Source organism: Hyperolius riggenbachi, chromosome 3 (genome assembly GCF_040937935.1).
Source record: "Hyperolius riggenbachi isolate aHypRig1 chromosome 3, aHypRig1.pri, whole genome shotgun sequence".
Lineage (NCBI taxonomy): Eukaryota > Metazoa > Chordata > Amphibia > Anura > Hyperoliidae > Hyperolius > Hyperolius riggenbachi.
Window position 1 is genome coordinate 224,334,138 of NC_090648.1, and position 19,341 is coordinate 224,353,478.

Consider the following 19,341-nt stretch of genomic DNA (forward strand, 5'->3'; position numbering starts at 1 on the left):
TTCCCCTTCCCACCCATCAACTGAAAAAATGCCAGCTATTAGTTTGTTGATCTTGTCCCTGATTAAGGTGCATTATGAACTGTGAGTGTGTTCTTAGCGCATTGTTCAAAGCCTTTGAAACCTTGTAAATCTCTCAGAATGTGTTCAGTTTGAGGTGGCCTTGCCCTGGGTGTGTGTGTATATATATATATATATATATATATATATATATATATATATATGTATATATATATATATATATATATATATATTAACTCCCAAGATATACTGTATATCATCCTGACCTTTTTATACATTACACAGTCCTGTTACCGTACTACTCTCTTTTTTGTAATAACACTTTTTAAAGGTATAGTGTAAGAACCCAATAAATGTGTAATTAAGTGGCCATTTATTTACATCTGAACATACTTCCTAACAATCATTGTTTACTTTTCCCAAAAGGGGAGGGGCTTGTAAAGCATAGATGATACGGTTTACAAATGCTTATGGTCAGTAGGTACAGTAAAATTGATTACTCACTTAAACTGAAGCTGCCAGGTCATGCAAGTGACTAAGATTAACTATTTAGTAAAAGTCGACCCCCTTTGTGTATCTGAAACTCCTGAACTCACTGGCATACACATGTAAACAGTGTCTAGATGCAGCCTGTCCCCTGAGCCAGTTGCCAAAGTTTCTACTGTAAGTTAACATCTTCATTCTAAACTGTTTAAACTTGTGGCAGCCGTTAGTTCTAAACTGGGAATGTCTAAGGTATGGTGTGTGGCATTGGTGTGTAGCATTGCAATAGAGGTGCGGGACCCTACAGACCAGTTTGAGGAATAGGAATGTTATTTATGGCATAATTTACCTTTTGCAGCCTTTCAGGATTACTACAGTTTAAAAGGGTGGTACACATACTGTCCAGTAAATTTTAGCTGTATTATCTGATAGGTTACCCTATATCACAGGTGTCAAACACAAGGCCCGCGGTGCCGCAAGTCTCCCTCCTTGCCATTTTATGTGGCCCTTGAGAGCTTCAGTGTGCATTATTGTAAGCAGTAAAAGAACATCACACTGCCTTCCCATCCAGAGGATGACCGTGTTAGTTTGAGCCTGGCTGCAGCAACAACCCACAGAACCCTGTCTGTGAAATTAGCATGGGGCCCACTTCATTGGATCTAAACCCCCCTCAATATGGCTGGTAAAACACACACACACACACACACCTTTCCCGCTTGCACCATCTTCTCCCCATATAGTAGTGCAGCAGAGCACTGTAACATTTACTTGCTCCATAGCTGTGTCTTGTCTCTTCCATTTTTTCCGGCAGCTGCTTGCTCCATACTTCCATACCTCCAACTGCCGATCACGTGACATGCATTCAGAGCCAAAGCTATGCAGGAGACCTGATGCAGCATTGAAGCAGGTAATATAAAACTCCTTCACTGCGCTATTCTGCCCCTACTACCACCACACGGTCACTATAGTCGTGCCACTATATTTTAGACAATTTGGTCCAGACTTTGACTATTGTTTTAGATTTTGGCCCCTTATATGGTTGAGTTTGACACCCTGCCCTACATCATTGCCTTCCATGCCATATCATGTAGAATCCATGGTTTTTATCATCTCCATTAATGGCACCAGTCTACCAGAACTACTTTAAATGCATGTGTAAGCTGGTTAGATGGTTCTTTAATATTACACTGAATCCATGATATTTGCATATATATATATATATATATATATATATATATATATATATATATATATACACACACACAGTGTTCTCCCCAGGCTCTTTTAGCCGGGTGCTTCACCCGGCTAGTTTCGGTGAGCACCCGGCTATCATTGGCTTACCTCCTTCTCTATTGTTAGCAGAGTTGTGCAGAGAACTGCTAGCCTTCCAATCTCTCATCTCGCCCCATTTTGTTACCCGGCTGGAAAAAAAATCTGGGGAGAGCACTATATATACAGTGTATGTATATATATATATATATATATATATATATATATATATATATATATATATATACACACACACACACACACACACACACACACACACACACACACACACACAGGGAGTGCAGAATTATTAGGCAAGTTGTATTTTTGAGGAATAATTTTATTATTGAAGAACAACCATGTTCTCAATGAACCCAAAAGACGTATTAATATCAAAGCTGAATATTTTTGAAAGTAGTTTTTGGTTTGTTTTTAGTTTTAGCTATTTTAGGGGGATATCTGTGTGTGCAGGTGACTATTACTGTGCATAATTATTAGGCAACTTAACAGAAAAACAAATATATACCCATTTCAATTATTTATTTTTACCAGTGAACTAATATAACATCTCAACATTCACAAATATACATTTCTGACATTCAAAAACAAATCAGTGACCAATATAGCCACCTTTCTTTGCAAGGACACTCAAAAGCCTGCCATCCATGGATTCTGTCAGTGTTTTGATCTGTTCACCATCAACATTGCGTGCAGCAGCAACCACAGCCTCCCAGACACTGTTCAGAGAGGTGTACTGTTTTCCCTCCTTGTAAATCTCACATTTTATGATGGACCACAGGTTCTCAATGGGGTTCAGATCTGGTGAACAAGGAGCCATGTCATTAGTTTTTCTTCTTTTATACCCTTTCTTGCCAGCCACGCTGTGGAGTACTTGGACGTGTGTGATGGAGCATTGTCCTGCATGAAAATCATGTTTTTCTTGAAGGATGCAGACTTCTTCCTGTACCACTGCTTGAAGAAGGTGTCTTCCAGAAACTGGCAGTAGGACTGGGAGTTGAGCTTGACTTCATCCTCAACCCGAAAAGGCCCCACAAGCTCGTCTTTGATGATAGCAGCCCAAACCAGTACTCCACCTCCACCTTGCTGGCCTCTGAGTCGGACTGGAGTTCTCTGCCCTTTACCAATCCAGCCACGGGCCCATCCATCTGGCCCATCAAGACTCACTCTCATTTCATCAGTCCATAAAACCTTAGAAAAATCAGTCTTGAGTTATTTCTTGGCCCAGTCTTGACGTTTCAGCTTGTGTGTCTTGTTCAGTGGTGGTCGTCTTTCAGCCTTTCTTACCTTGGCCATGTCTCTGAGTATTGCACACCTTGTGCTTTTGGGCACTCCAGTGATGTTGCAGCTCTGAAATATGGCCAAACTGGTGGCAAGTGGCATCTTGGCAGTTGCACGCTTGACTTTTCTCAGTTCATGGGCAGTTTTTTTGCGCCTTGGTTTTCCCACACGCTTCTTGCGACCCTGTTGACTATTTTGAATGAAACGCTTGATTGTTCGATGATCACACTTCAGAAGCTTTGCAATTTTAAGAGTGCTGCATCCCTCTGCAAGATATCTCACTATTTCTGACTTTTCTGAGCCTGTCAAGTCCTTCTTTTGACCCATTTTGCCAAAGGAAAGGAAGTTGCCTAATAATTATGCACACCTGATATAGGGTGTTGATGTCATTAGACCACACCCCTTCTCATTACAGAGATGCACATTAAATAATATGCTTAATTGGTAGTAGACTTTCGAGCCTATACAGCTTGGAGTAAGACAACATGCATAAAGAGGATGATGTGGTCAAAATACTCATTTGCCTCCCTGTATATATATATATATATATATATATATATATATATATATATATATATGTATATATGTGTGTGTGTGTGTGTGTGTGTGTGTGTGTGTGTGTGTGTGTGTGTGTGTGTGTGTGTGTGTGTGTCTCTGTTGATATTAGTTCAATGTGTTAGTTTTTTTCTTTCTACACTATTTGCTGTTAGCGAGTGATTTTCAGCACCTGTACAGAACTTTTCTTGCTTATCATGTCCTGTTTATCATTATGTATAATGTGTGTGCCTAAGTGGGAAAGTGTACTGTTTAGGGTGAGAGCTAGATTCTTGTGCAATATTAACTGTCCACTTGAATACTCATCCTGTACAGTTATGGAGGTGCATATATATACAGACACTTTATTTCGGGGACCAGTCTTTGCTGTCTTGTGAGCGTTTGTAATCATTTGCGTTTATTTATTAATGCTGAAAGGAGGAAAATTCAAAGGAGCAGAGGTTACGGAAGTGCTAAATTTTATGACCTATTCTTTATCTGCATGGAGCACCCCTGACAACCAGACATGGATCAAGTTTACAACGCTTCATATATGTCAGTCTCTTTGCACCTTCCATCATGACAGCCAAGGGCAGCAGGTCTCCTTGACACATTTTAAATGTCCAATGCCATTTCATACAAGTGCTGAGACTCACTAGTGATCACACACACTCTTTATTGGAAACCTCTTTTTACCACAATGTTGTGACTGGTACAAAACAGCTCACTGCCATGACTCCCATAGGTGTATGTGTCAGAGCTATCATTCATAGGTCATATTGGAAATACATCACACACCTCTTTCCTTCTGTGTGTAACATGGCAGTTACTCCAGGTGGTCTATCTGTCCCTCTCTAATCCAACATGGTGTTTTTATAGGTCATGTCAGAAAGTGAAGGCTAAAATCTGAATGAATTTTGGGGCAAAATCTGTCTTTTTTTTTTTTACTGTTATTTGGGAAACGTACCATCTTCCATTTGTAACCTGAGTTAGTTTATTTTGCACAGATTTAATCGTATATAATTTTTTTGTTTGGATAGTATTGGTTAGCATTGTAAACTTTTGTGATAGCTGAAAGTGTCACTGTTTAAAGGGAACCTGAGTTGAGAGAGGTGTGGAGGCTGACATATTTATTTCATTTTAAACAGTGCAAGTTGCATGTCTGTCCTCCTGATCATGTGTCTCTAATACTTTTAGCCATAGACCCTGAACAAGCATGCAGCAGATCAGGTGCTCTGACTCAAGTCTAACTGGATTTTTCACATGCTTGTTTCAGGTGTGTGATTCAGAAACTACTGATGCTTGAAAGGTCAGCAGAATGCCAGGCAACTATTGTTTAAAATGAAATAAATGTCAGCCTCCATATACCTCCTCTCTCAGGTTCTCTTTAAGGTCAACCCTAGTAGACACTGAGACGGGAAGCAAGGGACAGCATTGGAAAATGCTATAGGTTCCTTATCTTACTAAATCTACAAAAATGTTATATTGCTTTTATTGCTGCCTCTTCTGGATATGTTAATACCACTTACTTTTAGTGCAGGAAGTAAGAAATAAAGATTCTTAAACTTGAAGGGAGAAAACTAACTTCAAGTGTGATACTTACCTGAGTAGAGGGAAGGTTCTGGATAGCATAGAGCCTCCCCATGCCTCTGCTTTCCTCTGGCCGTCCCGTTGTTCAAGCGCTGTCAGCTGGTAAAGCTATATGACCTGCTCAGATGAACAGCTCTATGCTCAGTAGCAATGTACCTGCCCTTTGAACTACTCTAGGACATGAGTAGTTCCAAGCAGCTTTACCGGTGTACAGCTTCAGGTTTACTTTAAATCTTAAAGGTTAACTTTATTATACAGGGTGGGCCATTTATATGGATACACCTTATCTATGGATACACCCCGTATACCACACCATACCATCAATTTTTTTGTTCCAACAGTCTTGGAGGAATCTATCCAATGTGGGTTAATGTCAGACCAATAGCGGTGGTTTTGTTTGTTAACTTCGCCATTCACATAAAATGGTGTACCCATATAAATGGCCATATTAAGGGTATCCATATAAATGGCCCACCCTGTATATAATCTAATAAAATTGCTTATTTTTTACATTTATTTATAATTAGTTATATTTATCATACATTATAATATTGATATCTAGTCAGTGTTTGCCCATTGTAAAATGTTACCTCACCCAAATTTACAGTCTTAACATATATCAGAGATGCTGGCATCTTTACTGCTGGCAAGGTAAATCAATGTGGAATGCCAGATGATCTCCCAGAGTGCTCGGGGACAAGAGGCTGCAGGATATCATAGCATAGGCTAAACATCACAGGGAGGTCAAATTTACATACCAATATATAGATATGAGAACCATTTCTGATGCGCAAACCAAGGATAATTAAGGTAAAAAATAATGATCCTGCTGAATTTACTATGTTACATGTCATTACGGTTCTTCTTTAAGGCTGCTTACACACTAAGACGTTACAGGCGCACGTTAGTGCAGCCTGTAACGCTCCCCCAACGCACAGCAATGTAACACAAGTGGGCTGTTCACACAGCCCATGTTGCGTTACATGTAACGCTGCACATTCTTCCGAAAGTGCAGCATGCTACGGCGTTACATCGGCTTAAGCCGCGTTAGACTGTTTGCACATGCTCAGTCATGTTGGGGAGGAGCGGAGAGCGGGCAGGCACATGGCTAATTAATATTCACTGCACGTTGTGACGTGCAGTGTTTACTTCCTGGTGCGGCCGCTCTGTGCGGCGATTGGCCGGCGGGACCACGTGATGCCGCATGCGTCCAAGAGTACGCATCACGGCATCACGGACGCCAGAGTGAGCTGCACAACGCGGCTCACTCTGACGTCCACATCGAAGAGCACCAGGCCTTGCGTTAGGTGCACGTTATGCGACCTTAACGTAGCACCTAACGCAACGTCTTGGTGTGCAAGTAGCCTAAGTGGTCATCAGAACCAGAGCTATCAAAAGCTCTGCATAGCAGACAGCAGAAGCAAGCTCACATAAGTTAACAGTTCTAACCCTTCCCAATTTTATCAAATTTTAACAAAAAAACATTACCTGTAGATTTATAATGGAGAATCCCTGCCATTCATTCTGTGTGATTTGTTGATATAGATCTGTAATAGCACAGTCTTGACTGTTGCCCTGTGTGCTTTCCCTATAGAGTGACTTATGAAGGATTGACAGCAGTGTTTTTAGCATTACATTTGGGAAGTGTTTGTAAATTTTTTTCCTTTTCTTTAAATGCTAACTAGTCACATGGTCCCTCATTTACAAATAGTAAAGCCTGTGTAATCCAGCAAATTTGGGATGAATAGTTGTTAGACGTGTCTGCTTTTAAGTGGCAGCATATTTTCATCATTTTCCTGTGCCATGTTAGATCATACTGAATATGCTAAAAGGCAAGTGAAATTGTATTAAAGGGGCACTATGGCAAAAAAAATAAAATTTAAAATATGTGCAAGCAAACAAAGTTTTTTTCCAGAGTAAAATGAGCCATAAATGACTTTTCTCCTATTTTGCTGTCACTTACAGTAGGTAGAAATCTGAAAGAAGTGACAGGTTTTGGACTAGTCCTTCTCTTCATGGGGGGATTCTCAGGGATTTATTTATTTTCAAAAGCACTTAGTGAATAGCAGTTGCTCTGTCAGACTGCCAAAAAACTGTGTAGTGAGCAGGGAAGCTGGACAGCCTCATTGTTTACTTTTTAGGGAATATCTTTATAATGAATAAAAGCCTAGCTGAAAATCCCCTATGAAGAGATGAACTAGTCCAAAACCTGTCGCTTCTGTCAGATGTAAGTGACAGAAACATAGGAGAAAAGTAATTTATGGCTTATTTTACTCAGGAAAAAACGTACTTCTTATTTGTCTATGTTTAGCCATATTTTACACATTTTCGCCATAGTGCTCCTTTAATGCAATAGAAATCACATAAGGCACTGCCAAAGAAAAATATTATGCAATAAATATAAGACTACCTAGATTTACTACAAAATTTTGCACTGCAGTGCTGCACGCGAGTCCAGTTGAATGACTTTGTTTCACTCAACTTTTAGGGACAGTAGAGTTTTGTACCGTGTAAAAGCAAGAAGTTTTGAATCAGGATGATACCATTTACTGGCTAACTTAGAGATAAATAAAAAGTAAGCTTTTGTCTAATTATACGCCTTCATCGGACGTGGTTCCTGCATATACTGACAAGGTTTAAAAAAATACAGCTTATATATATTGGACATAGCAAGCGCCATTTATAAGTATATGGGAGTAACGCCTGGTATAGTAAACACTGATATAATAGAACTTCTGTTATAGTAAACCTGTTTTTTGGCCCCTGCGGTATTCTTTATCCGGCTATAGTGTAAAAGAAAAAATGACTCCTAATCAGTGACTGAATTAAGATACAGTACCATAGCATACTTTATGTGCTGCTTGAGTATGACCATTTTTGATATTGTAAACTTCTGATATAGTAAACCACTTTGCCTGGTTCCTTTGGAGTTTACTATAAAAGGATTGTACTGTATTAGATTGTAGGTAAGTGAAAACTCTGTATGTCCAATGTATATTTGCTGTATGTCCAATGTATTTTAGCTGTGTTTTTTAAAATCTTGTCAGTATATGCAGGAACCCAGTCCGATGAAGGCTTATTATAAGCCGAAAGCTTACTTTTTTGAATTAAGGCATCTCTGTGGTTGCTCACAAATCATCATGTTCACTTACCTACAATCTAACTCCAAGGGACCAGGCAAAGTGGTTTACTATATCAGAAGTTTACTATATCAGAAATGGTCATACTCAAGCACATAAAGTATACTATCGTACTGTATCTTAATACAATCAGTGATTGGGAGGCATTTTTTTCTTTTACACTATAGCCAGATAAAAAATGCTGCAGGGGCCAAAAAACAGGTTTACTATAACAGAAATTATATTATATCAGGGTTTACTATTCCAGGCATTACTCCCATATACTTATAAATGGGGCTTGGCTGGGACCTGGACACTTACTTTACAGTACCCGAATGTTTGCTATATCAGAGTTTACCATGACGTGATTATACTGTAGTTGCTTTGTGCTATTTTATCATGTTGCACAGATTACATAACAGAGATTCCTGGCTTTATTGCATTGGCTGCCACGTTAGTCTTTCATTTAAAACCCCAAAGGGCCTAATGTAATTTTCTTCTCTAAAACGTCACAGGTACCCAGTGTGGGACATACACAGCTTTAGGGAAACATAGGTATTGCCTGTACCTCCTATTGGTCAATAAATAGGTTACCATTACTTGCTCTGCTGCAGAATTCAACTAACATCAGTCCACTAAGGTAAAAGTGGCTGACCCCTTGGACAACTGAAGTGAGAGGGATATGGAGCTGCCGAATATATAGTTTTAAGTAATAACAGTTGCCTGGCTATCCTGCTGATCCTCTGCCTCTAATACTTTGAGCCATAGACTGTGAACAAGCAGGCAGCAGATCAGGTGTTTCTGACATTATTGTCAGATCTGTCAAATTATCTGCATGCTTGTTTCTGGTATTATTCATACACTACTGCAGCCAAACAGGCCAGTGGGGCTGCCAGGCAACTCCTTTAAGCCGAATGATAACTTACTTCTGCTAAGGAGCACTTTAGAGTGGAGCAGGTAACCCATTAGAACATAAAGAGGATACTCTGCTCACCTGCAACATGTTTGCAAATTGTAATAAAAAAAAAGTTATACAAATTATTGTGGGAAAACAAAGATACCGGTTGCACATATGTACAAATATATGCTCACACATGGAGCTTATTGTAGATATCCCAATATTACATGTTTCTCACCCTAGTGAGAGCAGACTTACCTAGAGGATGCCTCGCTTCCCTCTCTCATGCAGGGAATAGCTAGGAACCAGCTATACAGAATGCATACCTCGCTACACCAGCTAGCCATGCAAAAATATGATCGATATTTCCTGTTTCCTTGTAGGACTGTTTGTGCTTTCCCTGTTGAAGGACTCTTGAAGAATCTCACAACAGTGTTTCCAGAGCTCCTTTAGTTTGGCACCTGGACAGTTTGTTTTTATCCCCTATATTATTTTAATTCAGAATGCACACAATACATTAGCTTACTAATCAATGTATATGGGTCTTCTCCCTTTAGCTGCAGGCAGGTAGTTGCTCTGTACAGATGTGTAGTGACGATGGGGTTAAAGGATCCTGTTAGATTAGAAGCCATTCTGGCGCCAATGATGAAACGTGGGTGTCCCACCTCACAGACCCAGTGCATACACCTAAAAGTCTGCCCCTCCCTCTATGAAGGTTAATGGGCGATGTTTATCGTGGGCTGATGAAAAGGTTTTCACAAAGCCTGACTAAGTGGCTATGAAATGTTAGGGATTTTGGATGAGCTGATCACTAATGCTGGATATAGAAAGCCCCTTGACATTTACTAGTTTAACTCGTGCATTGTGAAGGGGTCTCTGAGCTGATAAACAATAGAGGCTTTCCAGTGTGGCATGACTGCAGACAAAGGCTCTGTGCTGGGACTCTTCATACACACACTTCTGTGTCATCCTCCTCTCTTCTTTCAGATGGAAATCATTTCTACACCACTTTCCATTTCTTACCATTTCTTGCAGGCAGCATTTACTAGGTGCCAGAGACAGTACATATGCAATGCATGTAGTAAGTACATCTCCAATTTGCCACTTCCTGTCATTGCAACTTGTAATGTTTAGAGAGAGAAAACACAGTGCACAGGACCGTGACGGGACGACTTCGGAGTGCTGTAGCCCAAGTTAAATGTCCATGCATGTATCAAAAGAGAGAAAGTGGGGACGCACATTCAATTGCATCCAATGCAAAAAGGTCATTTATTATCACCTTAAAAAGAAACAAAATGTCTACAGTACCATTGCAACTTGTAATGATGCTCACTTCATAGTGAAGCTTGAAAACCCTAGCAGCTCAGGATGACCCAAAACTACTAGGAAAGTATAGAGGACTAAATCAGACCAAAAAGCCCTTTTATTAAACAGCAATGCTCAGTGTAGTTTGTCTTCTTAAAACAGAAGGTATTTGCAATAATTCTGCTTTAAGTGAGTGCGATTGGGTTCTCCCACAATGCATCGCTACTGAATATGTAAATTCTCTTAATGCCAGTGAAGCCCGGCTTACATCCAGAACCGCTGGTTATTAGCAAGCCTATAACTTATACATTTTACAGAGCCACATCAACACAACATGCAGACTTCTGTTTAGGAACTTCAGAGTGAAGGAAAGAGGTCCAAGTTCAGTGACCCCTCCAATATGTGAGCATGATGGATGTTTTTCATTACATTTATGGGTTAATACAGATACTTGCTGTTTTATTGGGTATGCAGAGAGTTTTTAGGATCCAGAATAATTATAAAATAGATTATTAATACCCCTTCTGGTACCTCTTTTTTTTTCATTTCATGTATTTGAAACTTGGAATTGGCGTTCTGGTATTCTAGAGCTTTCCATCCCTTTCCTATAATGTTCTTATCATATGGCGCCAAGGGCGTAATTTGCCTTCACTGATTTGCTTTTAATTAATGGCAGTCCTCGCTATTAGCAGTTTCCTTGTTCTTGAATTCCCACTTATACTGATAGATTTCATTCAGCGAACTGAGCTTGTTCATTGTAAAATCTTTGGTGACCTCAGTGAATGATGTACAAGTAAGAGAATCAGAGAAATATTGCAAGCTTTGTGTAGAAAAATAATAGAATCCGATTTATAGCAGGTACATTAAACTAGAAATAAAGGCCATTCATATTTACTGTGGTAAGTGATAAGCAGAGGATGATATGGGAAGTTGGGTAACTCATGCCATTTGAAATCAGTTTGTGGAATTTATGTGGTTGTGGTTTACTGTATTTTTGCATCGTTACCATGATGAATAAACAGAATTGTGTTGTGCACTGCAGTTCCATAGATATGGAATACAAGCAAAATGGCATCCTCCAGGATGTTGCTCTGTGTCATTTCACATCTCTTTGTATAAATGGGTTATGTATAAAATTAAAAAAAACAGCAGGGCTAGTGCCAAGCACTGGTCTGCCTCTTACCTGTAGGACTGGCAATCTGCCTTAGTGCAGTGGTGTGTGGCCTGCTCCCTGGTACCTGACATTCTTCTGGAAGATAGGACCACATTGTGCTACTGAGATCTGGCCAGTCTTAGGCAGGGCTGTGGAGTAGGAGTTGGAGCAATTTTTGGATACTGGACTAGGAGTAGTAACGAAAATGCACCGACGCCTAATACATTTAAACTGCAATTAAAAGAAAAATATGATAAACTGTTCTGTTTCTCAGATAAGTCATCATAAATAACTTGTATTTACAGGTATAGCAGTGCTTAGTCTAATTTAAAAAAAAACAAGTTGTGCTGCTGCAATACAGCAGTCACAGTATTTTTTAAATCAGATAACTATCTGATTGTGACTATATACTTGATGTGTACACAGGAATCTTTTATATCTAATAAATAACATCTCTGTTGTAAGAATAAAGCTAAGTGAGTAGTTGTACCACTCAGGGCTGTGGAGCCATTACAAAAATCATCCAACTCCTCAGTTTATGAAACCACCGACTCCTACTCCAGGTACCCAAAATGACTCTGACTCCTCGACTCCAACTTCTTAGTCAAATATTTAACAGGGCTGTGGATTTGGTACAAAAATCATCCGACTCCTCAGTTTATGAAACCTCAGACTCCACATCCGACTCCAGGTACCCAAAATTGCTCCGACTCCACAGCCCTGGCGTCACTAAGGGATGGTCAGTTAGATGCAAATAATTCTGTGTTGATGTAGGTTCATGCAAATTTTGTATGCAAATGTATGCAGCTTGAAAATGGACCAATCAATGTTCACCTTTGCAGGAGATGTTGGTCCATCTTTAAGCTGCATACATTCTCATTGAAAATTTGCATACTAATGGACCATCTCAGAATTATTTGTATCTCATTGACCTTCTCTAATCACTATTGTGACATCCAACCTGAGCTATGATGCAAACTGAATTTCATATATCATGCTAATATGTATTTTAGTACTTTACAAAAGAGTAATAATTTTATGTGAGCTGTAATTTGTTTAAACTAGTGAACTTGAGTTAATGTAACACATGTAACTATTGTCAGCTGTCATTGTACACGAACTCCCTTTGCACATGAAATCCGTTAATTTGATATGTTATTACATTGGGGTTGGTGAATACAAATTAAAGGGAATCTGTAGCGAGAAGTACCATATATGAAGGCTGCCATATTTATTTCCTTTCAAAGAGGAGCTGTCAGCTATACCATCTCAGAAAAAACACATATACAGTATACCGTATATACTCGAGTACAAGCCGACCCGAGTATAAGCCGACCCCTCAACTTTTACCTTAAGAATCGTGGACAAATGATTGACTCGTGTATAAGCCGGGGATAGGAAATGCAGCAGCCACTGGTGACTTTTAGAGTGGACGTCTTGCAGTGGATAGAAGGAAAACAGGGAAATGCCTCCCCCTCATCTGTCAGCTGACTGTCAGGGCAGAGCAGCTAATTAGTAAATACAGGATGTTAACAATATGTCTGCTTCCATGAAAGCAGGAAGTAGACACACTGCAGATGTATTGCAGGCTTTGTATTAGCTATAAACAAAGACATATTTTTTCTTTAAGGGTTATTATGTTTTTGCTTAACTTTTAGAGCTGAGATGAAGTTCTGTGTTCATAGTCAAAATAGTATGCTACTACACAAATTGTTAAGGGGCTCGCTAAAGCTCAGGAATACACAGGGTGCCAGGGAAAGGTCATATCTGCTTTGAAGCCAGTTACATACCGGTATACTGTGAATTTACTGATGATAAATTGTAAGTCCCCATGAGCACCCCCACCCACCACAGGAAGAGTGGAGCTTGATTGTAAGCTGCTGTCCCAGCAGAGCAGCATGTATGGTGAGCAGCTTGCAGCGTGTAGTGTTCTGAGGAGGTGAGGTGAGGCTGCATTACTCTCACCTGCTGGCTGCTGCCCGGGCATGTACTGTGCTTCTCCTGCCGGTTCGCTGGTTCTACGCTGCCCTCTCATGCCAATTTCCCCCGCTGTCAGTGGTTCAGAGCTCCGGAACTTGCTACATGGCAACGAGTCCTCTCTAACCTCATCGCTATGGAGCCCTCTCGTGGCGCCTATATGGCATTGCAGGAGTCATAGCAATGCAACTGGGAGGAACAGCAGAGGACTCCTTGCCGTGAAGAAAGTTTCTGGAGCTCCAATTAACTGACTGCGGGGGAAATTGGCGTGAGAGGGCAGCGGAGAACCAGCGGGAGAATCACAGTACATGCCGACCGATGCCTGGGCAGCCCTGCAGCCTCACCTCCTCAGAACACTACATGCTGCAAGCGGCTCACAATACATGCTGCTCTGCTCCAACAGCGGCTTACAATCAAGCTCCACTCTTCCTGTGGTGGGTGGGGGTGCTCGCGGTGGGTTGTATTTTAGTTACTCGAGTATATGATTCGAGTATAAACCGAGACCCCCACTTTTGGGCCACTTTTTTGGGACCAAAAACTTGGTTTATACTCGAGTATATACGGTAAGTAGATAAATACTTGCTCTAATTACATAACATATGTACTGCACTGTCCACATTTTGATTTTAGTGATTTCTCTATAGTAAAAAAAAGAACAAATCCTTGTACATTTGACAGAAATGTCATAAACACCTGATCTGCTGCACACTTGCTCAGGGTCTATGGCTGAAAGAAATAGAGGCAGAGGATCATCAGGATAGCCAGGCAACTGGTATTGCTTAAAAGAAAATAAATATGGCAGCCTCCATATACAGTGCATTGAGAAAGAAATCACTGCCCATCACTTAATTCTCAGAATTGTACACACAACACAGTAGTTCACTCTGTGAGTAGTAGGGACAGAGAAGTTCATCCTGTAATCTTGCAGCTCTGGGTCCAGTAATGTATTCAACTGGGGACCGCTGGATAGTGTACCTTTTGAGGTAAAATTTAAGCCTTTGACCAGGATTCAAATAACATCTCAAGCCAGTGCGTAAAAGTGGTGGCCTGTAGAGAGCGGCCTAAGTGACTGCAACTCTGAAGCACTTTCTTGTCCACCAGGAGAAAAGCGCAGTATAAATGTTATATGTCTTGTCATATATAACCAATATATAATCATATATAACCTAGTCCTCAACACAGCAAAGACTGTTGAACTTGTTGTAGACTTCAGGAGGAACCCTCCTCCCCCCCCCCCCCCCTCCCACCTGTCCTCATTGGAGGAACAGAAGTCTCTACGGTGTCATCGGTTCGGTTCCTCGGCACAACTCTCACTAACAACCTGAAATGGGGGCACACCACCACCAAAATTCAGAAAAAATCCCAGCAGAGGTTGTTCTTCCTGCGCCAACTGAAGAGATTTGGCATGCCACGGGAGCTGCTGGCCAGCTTCTACACTGCCACCATAGAATCCATCCTCTGCTCCTCAGTCATTGTTTGGTACGCGGGCGTAACAGCCAGCGATAAACACAAACTGCAGAGGGTCATAGCTGATGCAGAGAGAATCATTGGGTCTCCTCTTCCACCTCTTGCTCTCCTCCACTCCGCTAGGATGAGGAAGAGGGCCACCATGATCTCCCGTGACCTCTCCCACCCTGGTAGCCACTACTTCAAGCTCCTCATGTTGGGCCGTCGCTACAGGACTATTCCATCCAAAACCACCAGGCGGAAGAACACCTTCTTCCCCCAAGCTGTTCGGTTACTGAACTCCAACCACCCCCTGCCTGGCCTGCATCTCTAACTGCCAGGTCGGGCTGCCGGCCCACGCCGCTGCCTGCCTTGGTTCTTATCCGTAAATTAACTCGGGGCCCTTTACCAGCATCTTTATTTGCCTACTGCATTTCAAATTGTATGTATTGTATGTGTTGTATGTCTGTCTTTACGATGTCTATGCCATGTGAACCACAAATAATTCCGAGTATAGCTCTTGCTGTACTTGGCGAAATAAAACTGATTCTGATGAGTATCTGCCTGGAATTATGTCTGTTATCCACACATTTTGGTATTACGGTGGAAAACTTTTTTGGGTTATTTGTGTTCACCAGGATATATCTTATAAGGTGATGCCAAAACTTGTGAATTTCATAACAAAGTAGGTATAGCTTACAGTAAACTTCAGTTCATCATTGACTCCTTCCTCGAGGGGTATTTTTCAGTTTGTGTGGAAAACGGAACCTAGACTAACACTATATGCACTGCTGTCACACATCTGCCCTCTTTGGGAGATTACAATATGTTCTGGTATGCCAGTGATGAGTTCAAAGGCACCAAAATGTCTCACCTTCCCTCATTAATAATTAGAAACGTTCCCGTTCAGCAATTAAAACAACTAGGCCCTTATTTAATTCACATTTTTCCTACGTTTTCTCCTTGGTGATATTTTCACACCTTATCAATGAAATGCCTTTTAAGCCACCTGCAAGCAAGAAAATACTCCGAATAATTTTGTCAGTACAGGTAGTCCCCAGTTAACGAATGAGATAGGGACTGTAGGTTCGTTCTTAACCTGAATCTGTTCTTAAGTTGGAGCATTGTGCCATCTCTGTGCCTCCAGTGTCCCCCTCTGTGTCACCTCTGCTCTTTGTACCTGTTTATACAAGTTTAAAAGCCATTTTTTCTTATATTTTTTTTTAAATCGATTTTCTCAAAAACTACAAGTCCAAATTGAAAAAAACATTTTTAACTTGTTCCCATGGAAACAGAGAATCCATGCCGTTCGTATCGGCGGGTCGTTCGTAAGACGGGCGTTTGTAAGTCGAGGACTACCTGTACTTCTTCACCTACTTTTTGGTACTTTTTCAGTTGCAGAGTGCTGCAAATGTATTTTAAACAGAAGGTAAGAAATTATCCCCTATGAGAAAACTTAGAAAAAAAAAAGTGAATTGAATAAGGGCCTGATTGCTAACTGTATTCGCTCTAGACTGGAAAGTGCAATTAAAAAATATTAAAAGTGAAGAAATGTACCCATTCATAGCCAGCATAATTCCATTGTGCAGGTACAGCTATATCTTACGCTATGCATATATCGTCCTATTGAGCATTTATTTATACATCTAATTAAATTATGCTAATCCTTATTAACCTTGTTACATTTGGCACAAAACTAAAAAAAACTATCCATTGTTTTAACAGTTGATTTCCAGATCATGACCGATGTCTTCATCTGTGTCAGGTCTGGAAAAAATGAATATTTTTTTCTTCTTCTTTCTGTACCAGTATCAGTTATATTTATCACACATGTTCTAAAGTAATCATTTACACAAGGCACAGTCCTTGGAGCCCTGCTTAGATATACAACAGAAAGGGAGAAGTTTTCATTTTGGAGAAGAGATACTGAACTTCATTAGGTTGTTTTCTTTTAAGGCATGTATTCCAGATGCTGAAATGTTCCGAGAATGTTGAAAGGAAGGGAAGGATTACATCGCTGTAGCAACAGTTCTCTCAATTCGTGGAGTGTTTTCACTTGTTCTGTTAATCCTTGCAGGTCATTGTCCAGTCTGGCCGCCACCCCACCGTTCTTCAGAAACTTTGCCAGCTACCCTTCCAGTATTTTAGTGACTCCCGGCTGGTCCGGCTCCTATTTCCCACACTGATTGCTGCCTGCTACAACAACCCGCAGAACAGACTGATTCTGGAACAGGAGCTGAGCTGTCTGCTGCTGGCCACTTTCATTCAGGTATGGTATGGAGAACAGGAGATAAGCACCTAGCTATGTAGGCAGATGTCTGTGCTAGCAGGACATAAGCTAGTAGAAGAGGAGCTGAGAGTCTGTGGTCACTGCCTTGCCTACCATAAGCTTGGTATGCCTAGAAGTATACATTTTATGAAATTTTATTTAAATTGATTCAGCAAAATGCCCACATTCAGAACCTTAATTTTCTTTAGTGAATTTGCTGCAAAACCTATTAGTGTATAATTTTATTAATCAGATTGTTACACACTGTAGTTTAATTTGCACAATTATGAGAAATGACGTTTCCAACGGAAAAAGCAGGAGTTGTATTATTTCCTGTTAAATACAGTTATTAGTCATTTATGTGTAAGGGATTTCAAAAAACAATAGGTCCTAATGATTTTTATTTATTTATTTCTTTACTTGTCTGTAATTTTAATACATTACAGGCCTTCTTTACTAATTATTTATTTAGTTTTCCCTGACTGAAGGTATAATAACATAAAGGATTCTGGAACCGGACCTGAATTTTCTGAAAATGATCTGCTATTAGGCAACCTTCTCCTGGGTTATATTGGTTATATCAGACCATAGTGAGATTTTCTGAATGGTTAAAGAATCAGTAGTTGTGTGATTGCAGTCACAGGTATAAGATAGACGTTCTCCCTGCCTGAGTGTGCAGTCAGGCAACCGCTCTCACCTTTCAGCAATGCTTTAGGCTTATCAGTTATATCCAGCTAAGGAGACCCATTGTAAACCAGGAACAGGTTTGTATGAAATAGTGTAATTTCATATTCCTAAGTTTGTTTGTATGTAGTGGAAGGACATTTAGTTGGCAAGTGCATACTTAATTGTGACAAGTATATTTCGGATGCATTTACTGTTATATTTAAATGCTGCCAACCATAACCAAATTACAAATTAAAAAAATGTCTTTTCAAAAACAAATATTGTTAAGAACATCTTAGCCCTTATTCAGTTAGCGTTTTCTCCCAAGTGATATTTTCAAAATGCATTTTAAGCCATTAGCAAGAAAGAAAGTACTCAGAATAATTTTTACAGTACTTTTTTCGCCTACTTTTGGTACTTTTTCAATCACAGAGTGCTGGATAATTATTTTAAATAGATAAAGAAAAATGATCTCCTAGGAGAAAACTTAGGAGAAAAAAATGAATTGAATAAGGGCCTTTGCGTAAAAAGTATATGCCATGCAGTGCTTTGTAGAAGAACATATTTGCTTAGAGCATTTTGTACGTATTGAACATCCATTATAGACAATTTATAGCAATGTGACATGTGGGTCTATTTATTTCAGGTTTATGTTTTCTTTCTAAAGTAATTACCAGAGTTCGTATGCCTAGTTTAAATGAATTTTGATTACCGTCTAATCTTTATTTGCGGTATTATTTATGATGTCACCAGATAGTTTTGATGTTCCCTAACATTAATGTATTTGGGAGGCATTTTAGCAGATGTTTCACAGGATTAGAAGAACCCAATTGCTTGGTCTTAAGAATAAATGCTGCACATTTTATTGTAATTATGAATTGAAAGTATTCTTAGTAGCAAACAGAATCCACTGATTTCAACACCAACATATGTTGATTTTTTTATTAATTGAGTGTCTGCTACCATCAACTTTATTATTTAAACCATGCTGAACAGTCAAAGTCTAAAATATAATTTGAGGTCCATCAAGAAAAAAAGTTAGTGTTATTGGCAGAATGGTGAACCAGTGTCAAACTTGACCTTCTCATTGCCAACAGTTACTTCAAATCAGTTTTGCATTTGCGGTATTTTTAAATCTTAATTGAGTGCAATTGTTTTTATGTTTATTATGATACTTCTTTAAATATGCTGATTAATACAGTATTTGAATATAATGCCCATTCAAAGAATAAGTACATTTGTTTTTATTTTATTTTTTTATGTGTTGAAGCCCGTTGGCAAAAATTAATCAGGCCTCAAGGTGAAAACTTCATTA

The 19,341-nt window shown here is 39.8% G+C and overlaps 1 protein-coding gene across 3 annotated transcripts in view; it reads left to right on the top strand.

Moving 5' to 3' along the window:
• SCAPER (S-phase cyclin A associated protein in the ER) overlaps positions 1–19,341 on the top strand; it is a 325,634-nt gene that overhangs the window by 298,829 nt on the left and 7,464 nt on the right. For all 3 annotated transcript variants that reach the window (XM_068275840.1, XM_068275842.1, XM_068275841.1), the window contains exon 29: positions 17,169–17,360. In XM_068275840.1, the coding sequence (XP_068131941.1) occupies positions 17,169–17,360 (192 nt within the window). The remainder of the gene's footprint in view (positions 1–17,168; positions 17,361–19,341) is intronic.